Raw genomic sequence first — 18,607 nt, forward strand, 5'->3', positions numbered from 1 at the left:
ATATTTCTTATGGTGAAAAAAGAGCCCATAGAAGCGGCTGAATGAAATGTATTGCATTGCATTTGACCTAAGGCAGGATTCCGTAATGAGACTTAAAGCTTGTTGTGATTTACATCATGCACTTAGACCCCGCTCTTGATAAATATTTGACAAACGCACTGAATTGTATTGAACTCCCGTGAGCTACTGCTGCAATATCCAGGTCTAATAGCACTCACAGTTCTGCCTCTAGGCACACATGACTGAGTACACACACACACACACACACACACACACACACACACACACACACACACACACACACACACACACACACACACACACACACACACACACACACACACACACACACACACACACACACACACACACACACACACACACACACACACGCACGCACGCACACGCACACACACACACACACGCACACACACACGCACGCACACACACACTCACGCACACACTCACTCACTTGAGGCAAGCCTATTAAAAAGGAAAAACGCTTTCTGAGACAAGGACCACAAATAAAACAGAATTAGTGTGTGATTCACGGCACAAATGTCTACATCCAAACGGTAGATACAAAACACACTCTCTCTCTCACACACACACACATTCTGAATCTGTTAACCTGCTCTCTACTTACCCATAATTCATTTGTTGCAGACCCAAATTAAGATTTTGAGATTAAAATGGATTTCTTAAGGAAGCAGTTTGGCAAAGTGCTGCTTTTTGTTTTCCCTGTTGTGTTTTCATTTCTTTGTTTACCTTGGACAAAATGAATAAAATGTTCAGGGACATTATTTTAAGTGTACTAAATTATGTCACCCTGTGCTCAATTTGCAAAGCCCAACAAAATCCAATTTAGGATTCCTAGAATTTAGAAAAAGCCCCCCCTCAGTCACTGTTGCAAAGTCTTGTAAGCACAGTTGCTGCGGATACTTAGGATGTGTAATCACCAGGGTTGGGAGGGTTACTTTGTAAATGTAATCAGTTACTGATTACTGATTACATGGCTCTGAAAGTCATCCGAATACAGTTACAGTTACGTGTATCAGATTACTTTTAGATTACTTTTGGATTACTTTCTTTTTCCATCTAAAATGGGTATGTTTTGGTGAACAGGAGACACAAAAAGCAAAAGGAAACTGAACGTGTTTTTACTGTTTTAATGGCTTATCAAGAGCACAACTGAAACATCACATCTGAAACGATTTAACAACATAATACACTTGTTGGGGATGCAGTTTGGGATGTGAGGAGTGAGTGAGGGACCGCAGGCTGATGTGTTTTAACCACACACACCTCTATATACACACACGCGATTTAAACGCAGACTTTTGTTCCTCCATGTTTCGTTGTTATTGTTTCAGAGCGAGCGGACCCGCGATTTTTTTTCAAACGCTTTTTTGGCCCATCTGCGGCGGTAATAGGTTTTGTGCGCTGTGATGATTCCGCTGTACCTTTAGTAATGAATATTAAATGTTGTGAGGAAATCTTTCCACCAATAATTCCAATAAGTAATCCAAAATGTATTCACTTCAGCTTTACATAAGTAACTGTAATCAGATTACTCGTTTTTCAAATGTAACGCGAGCTGAATACAGTTACTTGATTTTTGTATTCTGATTACGTAACGCCGTTACATATATTCCGTTACAACCCAACCCTGGTAATCACCCAGCACTAAAATAATTATACAGTAGGGGGAAAGACACCTTGGTTGGTGCATCGCTTTTAGGCATATTAAGTAATTGTGAAATTAATGACAATCATTTCACAAAGCCTCAAGCAATGTTTCACAATGATTATAGGTTAATATTTTTTAAATGACACTTTAAATGGGATGTTAATGAGATTTCAAAAATATGGAAATCAAAGTTGTGGGAAAATGTCTATATTTTGTTCCCATACATTTACATTCATTACAATGACACTAAGTGTAATGATACCTTTGATATTCCTACATGTGCACATCTGTTATATCCTGTGACCACTTGTTCTAGTTCCAGTCTGAGAACACAGATTTTGTGGTATTATGTGATGGAAACTCAAGGTAACATGGATGTGTATTGCATTGGTATGAACATTGTATATATGTTATACTTTGAGCAGTTTTATTTGACCTTGTAAACTGTTCAATATATCACCATGAAATTGACATCTCATATAGTATCAGCTGCGAATAGAAAAAAAGAATAGAATGTTTCATTGTCTCAAATCCCAAAGACAAACATGGTCAGAAAATGTACGTCCACACATGGTGAGTTGTGTTGAATAACCCTTAGAATTCATGTTGTTTTTGTTTTGCATCTACAGAAAATCAGTGACGGTGCCTGTGGATTCCTGTCTGGCAACATCAATACTGTCAGTGACGCAATGTTCTCAAAAAGAAGTGAGTGATGCTGAAAACTGAGTCTGTCTGAACCACCCTTGTGCCACTGGGCCAACGGTAAAAGATGCTCTCTTGCTGCACAAGCACATCAAGAGATTAAGAAACCGTTACTAAGATTCGAGATTGGACCTCACCCTCCATTCTGACACCAGCTCTATATTGGTTCTGGGTCTGCTTCATTATAATGCGTAATACTTCAGAGTGAATCTACTACACCTCCTAACTTCAGATGGTGACAGGTGTCTGTACTGTCTGAATTATTTTTGTATTCAACTTGCCGACACTGAGGTGCCAACTATAAAGCTTTCCCCCATTTTTCTTATCATTAACTTAAGAAAAAAAAAACTAGAAATACTTAAAAGATGTTTAAATATCCCCCAAAATTTGACAGTATTTTTTGAAAGCTACTAAGACAGGTGACTTCACAGCTCACGTCAGAGTCATTTTCAACGAAAGCCAGTTATTTTTAGCCGTAAACAGAGCTTAAATGAGAGTTAAAATGATTGGTTTGACATTTTACAGACTCCAAATTAATACTACAGTAACGGTGGTCCACGTCTAAATAATACACCATATCAATTTAAATGGTGGTATTATTTCAGTTGTGTTTAAAGATGATCTCTCTCCCCTAAGTGGCAAAAATATATAATTTGACACCTATACTCTTATAATACTTAAGTCAGTTTTAGTCCATTTTATTGACTCCTTACCCTTCTTTTCTCTTTCTGTCTTTCGTTTCGTGTCAAATGATGTCCATCCTCAATGTTGTGTGGCGTAGACAGCAGGTGTGTGATTACTCTTCACTGGCTCAGTTACTGCTACTGATATTCCACATGCATATAAGCTACCTGGGTCTGCATTCAAAGATAGTTTTCAAATAGGACGACGTGTAGGAGATGTAGCATGTCATGAGTGGCAGAAGGTCTGAGTGTTTTCTTTATGTATTTTGTGTGTGTGCGATTGAGTCTGTGTGTGTGTGTGTGTGTGTGTGTGTGTGTGTGTGTGTGTGTGTGTGTGTGTGTGTGTGTGTGTGTGTGTGTGTGTGTGTGTGTGTGTGTGTGTGGGGCGGGCTGTGATAGGCTGGCAGCAGCAGGCATCTGGTGACATCTGGTCGAGACAGATAAAGTAAGAAACACGTACTCACACACTCACTATCTGGCAGGAGGAAGATTCTCTCTCTTTGTCACTTTCTTTCTTTATTGACTTGACAGGTAAGCAGCATATGTTGGCCAACCTTTCCAATCAACATAAAAATGTGTCTTTTCAAAGCATTTTCATTCTTTCTCTGTACAAATTACTGCTGTAATGTTTTAATTAATGTGCCGTTACCTCTTTCGCTTTGTTTTTTTACATTTTGGCCAACATGGACCAGAAATGCAAAACATGTTTTTCATTTTAAACATATACAAATCCATGACGGCTGGACAGCTCCTCTGCTGAGGCAGATCTTGTTATAAAGGGTTGGGTCGACCTTGTGCTGAGAAAAACTACTGTTTGAATCAAACCCATACGTGACATTCCTGCTTGTCAATTTAAAAGCAATATATCATTTTAAATAACTTTTGATAATAGGGTCTTCTTATATTATAGGGAGCCAACGACCCATTATTTGACTACCCAACTGTTATACTAATTATTTGGTTTTTAAGATTTCAAAATATCCTGAAAAGTGATCATTACAAGATCCCAGAGATGTCTTGTTTTGCCCGAACAACAATCCAAAACACAAAGATGTAACGTTGACTATAATAAAATATTCATTTCAGAGTCTGGACCAGTGATCATCACAAAATTACTTTAACAATTAATATTTTTTTAAATAGAGAGCTCATATGGCTTTTATATGTGCTCCGAATGAGATGTGTTTGATACATTCCCTTCTGACCATCAGGGGCCTGACCCTCAGGTGAACCGAGTTCGAGGTCCCAGTGGTCAGTGGTCCCCGGGGCAATGGCCAAATTGGCTCGGTCAGTCACCTTTGCTATGAGCAGATGATGTGTGACAAAAAGAAAATTAGAGAGGCTAACTATTACACAGGCCACATACAGTAGATGACAAAGACGTGGACAGGAATAAAGATGTGGAGCAGGAAGTGATATAAAAAGACAGATGAAGGGATGTTGAGGATAACAAATGGAAAGTTGAGTGGAAACATGGGCATATGGGTGGATGACTAAGTAGGTAAGATGATAAATAGAAGAAGTGATGGTTGGATGAATGGGTGGATGCTTTGACACATGGCCCCCGGGGAATCAACCATTATACATGCCACTGTCACTCAAGATTAGCGGCATAATTAAACTCCTGTCGCACTGCGTGTGGTTCGAATGTGTGTGTATGTGCATTTGTTTGTGTGTGTTGTTTTCCAGGGTGTATGTGTGTGTGGGAGGGGTAGACTGTGACAGAGATTGATGGTGTGGGGAAAGCAGGCCATTATGCTGTATAGCTAAAGCAGTGATAGCCTCTACACCTCTGTGTCTGTTTAAACTGCTGCCCATTTCATAGGCGTGGCACATCTGACCCTACAACACACACACACACACACACACACACACACACACACACACACACACACACACACACACACACACACACACACACACACACACACACACACACACACACACACACACACACACACACACACACACACACACACACACACACACACACACACACACACACACACACACACACACACACACACACACACACACACACACACACACACACACACACACACACACACACAGATTCCTCACTTTTAATTGCTTGCTTTCAGGAGCAGTTTGTTGCCTAATTTTGGCTGGAGGCTGCAGCCGCGAGGCCTTCACTGAACTCCAGCCGCTGTGGGAACATTACAGAGCTACTGAGCTAAATGAAGTGGCATTCATAAAAGAGGCAATCACGCTCTGAAGTATTAACCCAAGGCTCTTTCCAATAATTGATGGATAGATGTGAGCAATTTCAATATGCTACATGAAATGTTTAAACACTCTGTCCTCCCTTTTTTTCTTTAGATATTGAGATTTAATAGCAGGTTATCAAGAAAAATTGGGATGAATTTATTATCTTGACAAATGAGACAAGACTCCCCACTGAGAGAGGGAGAGAGGAAGGGAGGGAGAGAGAGACAGGAAAATAGACTCGTTTACTATAATGGTTGAAGGCCATGTTTTTGAGCAGCTGCACGCCGACCAAAGCTTCATCTCTCTCTGTCTATGTTTGTGAGTCTCAGTGAGTGAAAAGAGCCCCGCCGCTCCCCTGCCGAGCGGAACATCAGCTGCATCAAGTGGGCTATAGGCAACGACACCAGGAACGGAAGTAAGATATTTTGGCCTTCAAAATAAAGGCACAGAATAGTCAAAATACATAAATAAATCTGAAGTATTTAGGAAAAGTAAAAATAAAATGCATATGCTTAAAACAAATATAATACATAAATGTTTGTTTAAAAAAAAATGTTCGCTATAATATTCAACAATATGAACAACATAACTTAATATAGTTTTGATAAACAAGCTTATAACATAAACTAAGCAACATCCCTTTGGTCACTAAGGCACTAGACAATATTTAACATTTGAAGGGATGAATTTGCACTAGGGTGCATTGAATGTCAACTTAACCCAAGAGGTGGGAGAAGTACTCAGATCTTGTCTAGTAGAGTGTAGGAATACTCTGTTACAAGTTAAAGTCCTGCAATCATAATGTAAGTCAAGTAAAAGTACAAAAGTATAAGGATCAAAATATACTTAAAGTACAAGTGCTCATTATGCAGGTTGGCTAATATTCAATCAATGTTCTGATTATAGGTATTGATGCATTAAAGTGTTTTCAAAGCTGGTGATGGTGCAGCTATAGTTTTAATTACTTTGTATACTGCAGGGTAGCTTGTGAATTTACTCCAGGTGTAACTAAAGTTTTAAGTGTTGATTATATTTGACATCATTAATCCAAATCTGCAAAGTAACTAAACATATTAAATAAATGTAGTGGAGTAAAAGTACCATATTTACCTCTGAATTGTAGTAAGGTAGAAGTAGGCTACAAATTAGCAAAAAAAAATCCAAATACTCAAATCAAGTAAAGTCCCTCAAAATTGTACTTGAGTATGGTACTTGAGTAAATACTTAGTTCCTTTGGACATATGAAATCTAAGAAAAAACATACTGTTTTAAGCAAGGTACAACACAAATCAAACACAAACAACATGTCGGTGTGTGTGCATGGTAGTTTGACTGAGGGGGTTGTAAAGACAGAAAAAGTGCTATATAAATGCCGACTACTTACCATTGGGACAGTTCTGTATTAAAGATAAATGTGCACTTAGGTAGCCGACTCAAAGGTTCAAACATTTTGAACACTAGTAGAAAACCTGAATTAGGTCTGTTACTTCCTAAACAACCTCCTAAAACAATATGGGAGCCTGTTGAGACCCAATTTCAAATTCATTACTTTTTCTATTTCTAGTATTTTCGATGTAATATTTTTCTGTTGCAAGTAAAGTATTTTATAGATCTACGTTCTATTGTTATATTCTTAAATAATACATTGTCTGCTGTGGTTGATTATGTTTTTTAGGCAAAATGATGGGTTATTCATTAGTAAAAGCTGTTTAGAAAAACATAGCCTACAGTTAATGTTTTATTCACCAATGGCAAGCAATGAAAACACCATTGAAACAGTATATGTTGGCTTTTATTTTGAAAATAACAACCGGAACAGCTTCGGTGATGCGTGTTGTTTGACTTGACAGATGGCAGGCGTGAGACGCTCTTGGCGGCTGTCTCTCTCGGTCCGTTGGTCCATCCCGGTTCCCATTGTCTCCCGTTTTCACTCCTTGAAGACAACACCGAGACTACAAACTAAACTCAGCCGTTTTCCCTCTCACACCACCTCGGGTACGTTACGTTTGGACACTTACCTCGACCTGTATCCTCACCCTGTCCATGCGAAATGTGGACACGCTTTTCTGTCTTTTTAACGCTGTAGAGATGTATTCGCTGTTACGGAGGAGGCAGTGATTTACCCGACCAGCAGCTGATCAAACCGGGGGTTGTTGTGGAGCTGCAGTGGAGATGCTCCGGAGGACTTGTTAGCCAACAGAGACGCCGAAAAAAAGCTTCCACTGTCTGGAGACATATCACAACATACTAGCAACCCCGTTTTGAGTGGATAAAACACAGAATTCAGACACAAAAAATACAAAATCTTGGATTACAACCGCGGTTTTGGAGATAAAAATAACCACGTGTTTTTGAACGGTGTTAATGTGAGGATGTTGCCGCGACAAGCCCGGTACTTCCCCTGAGAGGAGCTGCTCCATGAGAGGAGGCAGGGACCACTTTCACTTTTTTTCTCCACCCTGAAACAAATTAGCATGTTTCAATGATCCAACACCGAGTGGCGCCTAATCGGATTGTCAAACAAAAGAGCATTTAATTTGGGCAATACATCCATTTAATCTTACCATCTCCCCCTGATTTGTCACTGTTTGTGCAAGTGGCTACTTACTTTACGGTGCCATGCTAATCCTGTGACAGGGATGCGACTACTCGACGTGATTGTACACTTTCTAGTCCAGTAGAGGAGAGTCACAGTTACCCCTTTTTCATTGGTCAAGATAGTTTTGATTGTGTCAAGATCACACATGATCAGAAATCTGACTTGATTCTAAACCAGTCAGTCAAAAATACATCACACAATCTGACTATCAAACTGCCTACAGTTGCAGAGGGTTGGATAGGCTCTTCCTATATAATTGGATCCATGGACACATCAAGAACAATTTGTGGACTTGATTCATCCCCAAGGCCCACCTTTCCATCATTTTGATCCCTGACCCAATGTGTGTTGGAAATCCAAAGAACCACGTTTCAATCTGTTTAAGTGTCAGCAACCCAGCCATTTGGATGAAGTAGTAGCCTTTTATTCCCCTGAGCTCCAGTGAGTACAGGGGCTGCACTCAGTTCGCTGAGGTCGAGCTGCCAGAGCCTCTACCTGGGCGGCCAGCCAGCCAGACAGGCCCTCCGAGGGCTTTTTGGATTTTGAAGGTCCAGCTGGAGGATTTGGGAGTTTTACCCAGAGTTTCTGCTCCACCTGGATCACCGGGGAGAGAGGAAGGAGGACACCATGGGGTGCTGTAGTGGCAGGTGCACCTTGGCCTTCATCTGTGGCATGCAGCTGGTAAGTGCTCTTTTTACTATTGATCATGTCAAATTAGCAACCAGGAGAAAGGAATTCTTTTTTTGTAAGAGCTCAGAAGAAATCACACATCCAAGACATGGAGCAGAATTTGGGTGGATAGATGGATGAATGTAGGGAAAAAGATGGATGGCTGAAAGGTCACATTTCAGAAGTTAATAGGTGTGTAAAAGGTCATGATACAAGCAAGGATCTGGTTTCAGCGACAGGCTGACAAATGCATTGACTGGAAGGATGAATGGCTGTTGGTGGGAGCCTTAAGATGGTAGTAAGAGTCCCCACAGAACATTGATGGATAGATGGAGGCTGGGAGTGATGAATGGAGGCAGTGGATGTAAAGGAAGGATGGATGGCTGGATGGTAGATGGATATGGGGCAGGTACATGTGATTTATGAGGAAACATGTATGGACTGAGGCAGAAAGGAATGGTCCGGCGATATAAACTCATGGAATGAACTTCCTGTGTGTCTGACACTCTTTGTACCCCATTCTCCCATCTCCATCTGTGTCAATGGAAACTGGTGCCAGGCGAGACAATAGGGAGGGTCTAGGAACACAAGTGCTGTTTTCAGTTTGTTTGTTTTCAGTTTGTTTGGTTAAGTCTTCCACGTCAAAGAGAAAGATCCCACCTAGAACTCCAACTATGAACAATGAAACAGCAAATTGAAGATTGATTGTCTTACCCTCCCAAACATAAAATGGCCAAATGTAGCTAGAAAGGCCCAAACAAATTGGCATTAATTTGAGAAATTCATCAAGGACAACTTGAAAAGTAACACAACTTTGGCATATTATTGTAGCCTAAAAAGTTAATATGGTGAGCATGTTGGCTTACTATTATTAATTATTAATCTATTTACAGAACATTACCAACTTAAGCATTTATTTGGAAATGTGTTTCTCATTTCATTTCATTTCAAACCTTTATTTAACCAGATTGGTCCCATTGAGATCATAGATCTCTTTTTCAAGGGAGACCTGGCCAAATCAATTAGCTAAGTTTAGCTTGCCACAACCTTATGAGGGTAATATCTCTTTGCCAGAAGGATTCATTAGCTTGTCCATCTAGCCACTAACATTTAGTGAAATAAAGGGTGCACAATATGAGGATAATATGTGATATACTAAAACATTGAGTATAACGATAAGAATGTTAGTTGCAATAAATGAACACATTTAATTAACTTGGTCCTCCTTTCTGCTACTTTCCATTTTCTGCTAGAAGACAACAAATTGCCTGTTGAATTCAAAAACTGAAAGGAAATAATTCCTTGAAGTCTTTTAATAAACATTGAACTGAACAAAACAAGTTACCAAAATGGAAAGAATTATAGTTCAAATTTGTTGTGCAGTTTCTCACGAATACGCTCTTTTATTAACAAACAAAAAACATTGCAATGACATACAAAAATACAAAATATTGTGCAGTGATAGTCTGACTTTGGTGCAGAGATGGACAGGGGGTACAGCAAATATTATATATTATATATATACCTAAATACAAAAGAAGCAGAGGGAACTTTGAAGTCAGAGGTAAGGTAATTAATCCCTGCTTGTTTGTCACTATGATCAAAACCCTTAACATTAAATACAGTAATTAAACCCATTATTATCACTATTTTGATTGCTATCATTAATATAATATATCAGCAAGAGTAACAGCTAGAGATGTCCCGATCCGATCACGTGATCGGGGATCGGAGCCGATCACGTGATTTTCAAAAGATCGGAATCGGGAGAAAAAAATCAGGGATCGGGAATTAAAAAAAAAAAAATGTATATAATTTTTTTTTATTATTTTATTTAATGTTGCAAAACAAAAATGACCATGTTCACGTCTTAAAGTCATCCTGAGGCCTTAGTTTTGGTTTAAAATTACACATCATGTATGTGTTGCTTCTTTTGGGCTTGTTTTCATAGACCTGGTTGCTTATTTATCTCAAAGAGTGGGCGCAGTGTCTAATAGTAGCAGTAAGCTAACGAGAGGCTACGTTCAGCTGGTGACTCGGGAGTCGGGACAGAGAAAATGTCAGGAGTTTGGAAGTATTATAAAATTGAAAGCGAAGGCAGTGTAACAGCCAGATGCAATGTTTTCAAGGCGGAGGTTCCGCGTGGTGGAAAGAACAGAGCTACGTTCAACACGACCATCTAATACGCTACCTGAGAAACAAACACCAACAACAACACGACGAGTACACAGCGGCCACTCAGGTAACGGCACTGAAACAACCAACACTTTCAGAGACTTTTAAAAGGAAAGAGAAACTGCCCCAGAACAGTGAAAAGGCCAAAAAAATAACAGCCAAGATAGCTGAACTCATCGCGTTGGATGACCAGCCGTTATCTGTTACCTTTTTTTTCTCTTAATGCATTGCATAAAGATCGGATTGGGAAAAATCGGTATCGGCAGATTGTCAAAATCAAATGATCGGAATCGGATCGGGAGCAAAAAAAGGTGATCGGGACATCCCTAGTAACAGCTTTAGTTGTGAGAGGTAAGTCATGGCAATATTTTGTGTGGATTAGCCTGGAAATTAAAGGACGTCAAGTAGAAACAGAGTGGAGAGATTTAGGCAATGCTTCCCACAAAATCAGTCCTTCTTTTCTTTCAATGCATCTTTAATGCCTGAGGATCTCGAGGTGGGCATACAAACTGAAGCAGTACTGTGATAGAAAGAGACATTGTATATACACTGATGCATAAACATGAGCAGAACTGAAGAATTCCCAGTTCATGGAGTCATGTACAGTAAGTGTGTAAAGACCTATTGTCATGTTGAATAGGACCCTGTTACAGACGTATGTGTGTGTGACGGCATGCATGCGTGTGTGTTTGTATTCAGTACATATCTCATGAATCCACCTAATTTACCGTAGGATATTAATGTGTACAACTCTTGTTGTGCCTTAACAAGTCCATTGTGCTGTGAACTGGGACATGTCCATGCACCTTTTTAAATCCTTTTTTTGAACATAGGCTGTGTAAGCCAACATGTCTAAAGGAAAATGCCAAATTTAGATTGTGCTTTACATACATGAAGATCACCATTGTGCTGTAAATGTGGATGTTTCCATAGTGAGAGTGAGTGTGCTCGTGAATGAGACGCTGTCACAGTGATAGTCATTGTGTCTAATGCGCTGGAACTAATGATATGCCATAGTCAACAACATGTTTTGCTCTATTAACTGTTGTAATAGCTAAGCCAGCTGATACCACCACTAGCTGAGCTGAAAGTCTAATACTACTTTAGAACATGCAACATGCACTCTTTCTTAAAACACCAGTCATCCATGTTGTAAGGATATACATTAGGCTTTTGCGCAAGATGTTAAGTTCTTGTTGTGTCATTGCTGTAGTTACCCACAGGAAACCACAATGCCCACAATCCTCTTTGTAAAAGCAGTCTAATGGACCACTAATTAAAAGACAGCCTTTTCTCAGCCTATCCCCTTCTGGAGGTAATTGTTTTAGCTATGTAAGCTTTCCACTTAATAGTTGACCTTACAGAGCAGAAAACAATGCTGGTGGTCGGTGTGTCTTATGTAGTGGAACTGATGTCTTATGTAACTCTTAACCAGAGTTTTTTCTTCCGCTTCATTAGCTAGGCTAATTGGGGAGATAGGTGATGTCAGTGTAGCTGAGCAGAGATCAATGGTACCGGGTGGAGATATGTCTATTTCCCAGCTGACGTCACCGTGTGTCAAGTATAATCAGCCCCAACAGGTACAACTATGCCAGTGGGAGATCTAAATGAGAGGAAATGTGTTGTGAGTGATCCTGTGTGATAAGCTTATTAGCTACCTTAAAGGTCACCTGCTTTTTAAGATGTCAAACCACAGCACAATGAACCACATACAAATGCTGCTATATCATTTAAAATAATTGTTTTCTGCTTTCCTGCTGTGGCTATTGGCTTCTGGTCATTTCACTGGGATTTAAGACTGCAACTAATGATTATTTTCATTAATGATCAATTACCCTAAAATGTCACAATATTCTTACAAGTGCAACTTCCTAAAGGCCAAAGTAACATCTACAAACAATACAAAACTCAAATGTACGATCCAAAAATACTTAATTGTTAATTGACATTTTTCTTGCATCACATTAAGAACATCAACAAGGACAAAAAGACACCAAAACAGACTTTTAACATGACATCACAATCTCTGGACAATATGATCATTTTGATTCAGTTAGTTAAGAGAGAAGCAAAAAGCAAATCCGCCAGGTGGAGAAGGTGGAACCAAAGAAATGTTAAGCCCTTTTACTTCGAAAATGACTTAAATGGTGAATCGATGTGGAGATTGAAGGTATCTTTTCTGTCAATCAACTAATTTGATAAATTGTTTGGGCTGCATTTGAAGGGCTGTATGGCGCCTCAGGCTCAGTGGGATACGTTGATTGAAGTATTGGCTCAAGCACTGTAATCATGTGTTTTGTCCTTGTGTGTAGCCTTTATTTAACCAGGTGAAAGCCCCTTGAGATCAAAAGATCTCTTTTTCAAGGGTGACCTGTCCTAATTTTTTGGGATCAAGTGTTTATAGAGTGGCAAAGTCACGCCCATCTACTTCCGGTTCATGGGACCTTATTTCGGAAAAATTATGTATTGAAGTCAATGGAGAGAGAAAACTTATCTTTCGATCCCGTTTGAATTGTGTCATGAATTACACATATGATGTTTGTCAATCTTAAAAAATAATTTCCATGTCAAAAAAGACACAGTTTGTCGTAAAACTGTTGAAATATAAGACTATGAAAAATACGCAACTAGAAAGACTACAAATCCCAGAGTCGCGTAAGTGATATCACACTGATGTCACAATTGTTTTCCTCCACTAAAATAGAGATAGCTAAGATAAGATAACTTTAACAAGATGCCTAAGTGCTTAGTACCAGGTTGTTGTCATACCAGCAATGGGTCTTGCTCGTTCTTTCGCTTCCCGTCTGATGAAAGGACCAGGAGTGGCTGGATCAAGTTAGCTACCTAGCTAGTAGCAAGCACGTTAGTTAGCATTACAGCCGGCTTAGCCTTGTCATTTGTATTAGCCTTAACATGAAGTAACATTAAGTAATCCAAAATGTTAAACAGTACGAGTAGTCATATTTCGTGAACCCTTTGAAGAGTACTGTCACACCGGTGGGATCATTCTATAATACACCATTTAAGCCCGGGGGAGAAATGCTAACGCTAACGCTACATTAGCATCGGCGATCTTTTCGACTTCATGTTATCTGCACAAATGGTTGATATTAAAAAGATCAGGCAGAGAGAATCAAAGGAAGGCAGGCAGCTTTGCATGACATTCTTCTGGACGTGTTTCATTGTGGTGATAGTGAGGGTGGTCAATCACTTTTTTGACAAGACAGTAGTGACGGCCATCTTGGTGACATGTGTTGTTGTGTAAGAGATGTAGTTCATTGATAGTTTCACACAAAAAAATGTGTTACTTCACAGTTTTACGACAATTTTTTTTTGTTTTCACTTGCAAAATTGACAAACATCATGCACTGAACAAAAATATTAGTGGTGCACGATAATTATCGGCCCGATCATTATCGGTCTGATATTAGGAATTATGATGTCATCCCGATAAACCCGATAACAGTATTAATAGTAGGGGTGCAACAACTAATCGACTTAATCGATTAAAATCGATTACCAAATTAGTTGCCAACTAATTCAGTCGTCGATTCGTTGGTGACGTCATCACGTGTGTTTTACGCCCCGTTAAGCTCTAACTTTATTGGTCTTTTTATCGGTACTGGAGACATTTAAAAAATATATGTCATGTAGTATTGCTACAAAGACATTATATCGCAGTCTTAGTGTCGCCAACTCGTCTCTAATATGCAAAAAGACAAACAAATGCGTCTATGATGTATTTTCGATCTTTCTCTCCCCCGCCTGCTTGCGAGGGGGCTAGGGCTGTGCAATTTAATCGATCTTGCGATATATATCGATATTTAGTTTTCCGAGAAAGTATCGATATTTCGGCCGCGGGTATCGATACATTAAGTCTGATAACTGTGTTCGTTATACTCGCGTCCAGGAGAGAAGCTTTAAAAAGGAGACTAATTGAGTCTCTGAGAATGTTCAAATGTATACTTTAATTAATAAAAAGAGCGGTAATGTTACAAGCTGTGTTCTGGCTCTCGTGAGCGAAGGGAAGAGAGCGAGCTCCACCTTTCCAGCTGTTAAATATCCTCTGCTGAATCCTCCCTGTGGGCCGGTTGGCGCTGCTGGGGATCGGCCCTCCACGTCTCCAATGTTCGTTGTTGGGCATTACAGAGGATTCAGACATTGCACATTAAATATATAACTAAACACGCCTTTTCTCCTCCTTATCTCTTTCATGACGTTTCATTTAATACATTTTAAACGCTGTAATCAATACTCCAAAAATACCTCACGGCTGGTATCATTTCCGGTAGTTCCGAATGTTGTCTCATGCTACCCACGTCTGTAAACAAACGTATTCAAATAAACTGTACCTTCATTTAATATTCAGCAATAATAATATCTCGACGTCTATAGTTGTAGTGTTGAAATCAGTAGGTTTCGGTGTGCAACACTCCGTGTCATATCGCTACTAAATTCACCTCTATAGGAAATTGTATATTAGCCACATGCTAAATGCTAACCGGAGATAAAGGATTTTCAGAATAAAAGCTCAACAACTGGTTGTGCACAACAACTTCTGGTTTTTCAGTATAAAACAGCATTTAAACTGACTGTATGTTTATGGTACTTTATGCCATCAAAACATTGATTTTAATTTCTAACAAGTCCCATTCAAATCCCCCGTGTTCCACCACCTGCTGCACCTTTTAATTCTCCATTGTCCATTGTGATACTGCACTTTACAGCTACAGTTTGCACTGTTTCAATAAATGAAACTAATTTTCTCACCACATCTTTTGATTCATTTTGTCCAGCATTTGCAAGCTGGAGACGCTCTGTCAGAGCCATATATTGTATAATTGATGCTTTCAGTTTTCAGTTGAATTAATTCAATCCAAGTCACTGGAACACTCACAAGATGTCACCAAAATCCCACTGTCCCTTTAAAATCTTTCAGAAAATGATATAAGTGTATCGAATTATATCGAATCGCATCGTTGGCTGAATATCGTGTATCGTATCGTATCGTTGGCTGAATATCGTGTATCGTATCGTATCGTGAGATTAGTGTATCGCCACAGCCCTAGAGGGGGCGGGGCAGTTTACACACGGGCAGCTGCAACATGCAGCAACACACACACGTGGGAGATGGCGGAGAGAACGCGCTCCGAGGTGGTTAAACTTTACCCGTCTCGATGTGGAGAACGCTCGTTACCAAAAGTGGAATAAGAGTTTAGCACGTAAGGGCGGTAACACGAGCTATTTTTCTAAACATTTAGCAAAAGTGCTCCACATCCAGACGGAGGAATGCACCGGGTTCGACTGTCTTTCTAGTAGCTCTGTAGCCCCGTCCACGAGTAACGTTTTCACGTCAGGTGTTATGTATGCTAGCAGCAACACACGGAGCTAACTACATTATACAAACATAATGATTAGAGGTAACAGTTATTTGCGGACTTTTGGTGACAGAGCCTTCAGTGTGGCATCCCCCACCCTCTGGAACTCTCTCCCCCCCGAAATCCGCAGCGCCCCAACCCTGGGCATTTTCAAAAAAGCCCTCAAAACGCACCTTTTTACCAAGGCTTTCCCCACTGTATAGTTAGTTTAATAGGGTTATTTTTCCGCTACTTCCCCCCCCACCCCCTTAACCTGTCTGCCTTTTTCCCCCTACTCCCCCCTACTTCCACAAGGAGGAAAAAAGGCAACGAGCTATAATACTTCCAACCTGATTAGTCACCTGAAACATCGCCATCGCTACTATGGTGTGTTAACAGCGTACGAAGACGCCTGCGCTGCTAAACTAGCGGCGAATCCAAAGCCAGCTGCAAAGGCACCGGGGCTTTTACCTATCGACGAGGCTTTTGAAAAAGGCAAGAAGTTTGCCAGATTTGTTTGTGAAAATAAATATGGTCACTTTGAAGAGTCAAAACTGTTCTTGGCTTTGTTTTGTTCATAGTAGTAATGCTCATGTCATTTGCTCACTACTAGTCTTTTTTTTTACCAGGTGTGCAAAAACTACAGGTACATTTAATATATATATATATTATATTATTATCGGTTATCGGTATCGGTCTTGAGAAGCAGGAAGGTATCGGTATCGGTTTCAAAAAACCAATATCGTGCATCCCTAAAAAATATAAATGCAACACTTTTGTTTTTGCTCCCATTTTTCATGAGATGAACTCAAAGATCTAAAACATTTTCTATATACACAAAATAACCATTTCTCTCAAATATTGTTCACAAATATGAAAAAATCTGTGATAGTGAGCACTTCTCCTTTGCCGAGATAATCCATCCCACCTCACAGGTGTGGCATATCAAGATGCTGATTAGACAGCATGATTATTGCACAGGTGTGCCTTAGGCTGGCCACAATAAAAGGCCACTCTGAAACGTTCAGTTTTATCACACAGCACAATGCCACAGATGTCGCAAGTTTTGAGGGAGCGTGCAATTGGCATGCTGACAGCAGGAATGTCCACCAGAGCTGTTACCCGTGAATTGAATGTTCATTTCTCTACCATAAGCCGTCTCCAAGGGCGTTTCAGAGAATTTGGCAGTACATCCAACCGGCCTCACAACCGCAGACCACGTGTAACCACACCAGCTCAGGACCTCCACATCCGGCATGTTCACCTCCAAGATCGTCTGAGACCAGCCACTCGGACAGCTCCTGCAACAATCGGTTTGCATAACCAAAGAATTTCTGCACAAACTGTCAGAAACCGTCTCAGGGAAGCTCATCTGCATGCTCGTCGTCCTCATCGGGGTCTCGACCTGACTCCGGTTTGTCGTCGTAACCGACTTGAGTGGGCAAATGCTCACATTCGATGGCGTCTGGCACGTTGGAGAGGTGTTCTCTTCACGGATGAATCCCGGTTTTCACTGTTCAGGGCAGATGGCAGACAGCGTGTGTGTGGCGGTGAGCGGTTTTCTGATGTCAATGTTGTGAATCGAGTGGCCCATGTGATCGGGGATCGGAGCCGATCACGTGATTTTCAAAAAATCGGGGATCGGGATTTTTTTTTTTTTTTTTTTTTATTTAATGTTACAAAAAAAAAATGACCATGTTCACGTCTTAAAGTCATCCTGAGGACTTAGTTTTGGTTTAAAATTACACAACATCATGTATGTGTTGCTTTCTTTGGGCTTGTTTTCATAGACCTGGTTGCTTATTTCTCTGAAATCTGGCAACAGAGTGGGCAGGGCGCAGTGTCTAATAGCAGCAGTAAGCTAACGAGAGGCTACGTTCAGCTGGTGACTCGGGAGTCGGGACAGAGAAAATGTCAGGAGTTTGGAAGTATTTTAAAATTGAAAGCGAAGGCAGTGTAACAGCCAGATGCAATGTTTGCAAGGCAGAGGTTCCGCGTGGTGGAAAGAACAGAGCTACGTTCAACACGACCAATCTAATACGCTACCTGAGAAACAAACACCAACAACAACACGGCGAGTACACAGCGGCCACTCAGGTAACGGCACTGAAACAACCGACACTTTCAGAGACTTTTAAAAGGAAAGAGAAACTGCCCCAGAACAGTGAAAAGGCCAACACAATAACAGCCAAGAAAGCTGAACTCATCGCGTTGGATGACCAGCCGTTATGTTACCTTTTTTTTCTCTTAATGCATTGCATAAAGATCGGATCGGGAAAAATCGGTAGCGGCAGATTGTCAAAATCAAATGATCGGAATCGGATCGGGAGCAAAAATCGGGACATCCCTGGTTATGGTATGGGCAGGCGTATGTTATGGACGACGAACACAGGTGCATTTTATTGATGGCATTGTGAATGCACAGAGATACCGTGACGAGATCCTGAGGCCCATTGTTGTGCCATTCATTCACGACCATCACCTCATGTTGCAGCATGATAAT

General features: G+C 40.4%; 1 protein-coding gene across 1 annotated transcript in view; it reads left to right on the plus strand.

Annotated features, from left to right (window-relative positions):
• Window positions 1–7,146: 7,146 nt before the first annotated feature.
• Window positions 7,147–18,607, plus strand: part of LOC117440029 (sodium/potassium-transporting ATPase subunit beta-1-interacting protein 2) — a 98,118-nt gene continuing 86,657 nt past the window's right edge. The window contains exon 1 of the mRNA XM_034076235.1: window positions 7,147–8,584. Coding sequence (XP_033932126.1) covers window positions 8,531–8,584 — 54 coding nt within the window. The 5' untranslated portion in view covers window positions 7,147–8,530. The remainder of the gene's footprint in view (window positions 8,585–18,607) is intronic.

This window comes from Pseudochaenichthys georgianus, chromosome 24 (genome assembly GCF_902827115.2).
Source record: "Pseudochaenichthys georgianus chromosome 24, fPseGeo1.2, whole genome shotgun sequence".
NCBI lineage: Eukaryota > Metazoa > Chordata > Actinopteri > Perciformes > Channichthyidae > Pseudochaenichthys > Pseudochaenichthys georgianus.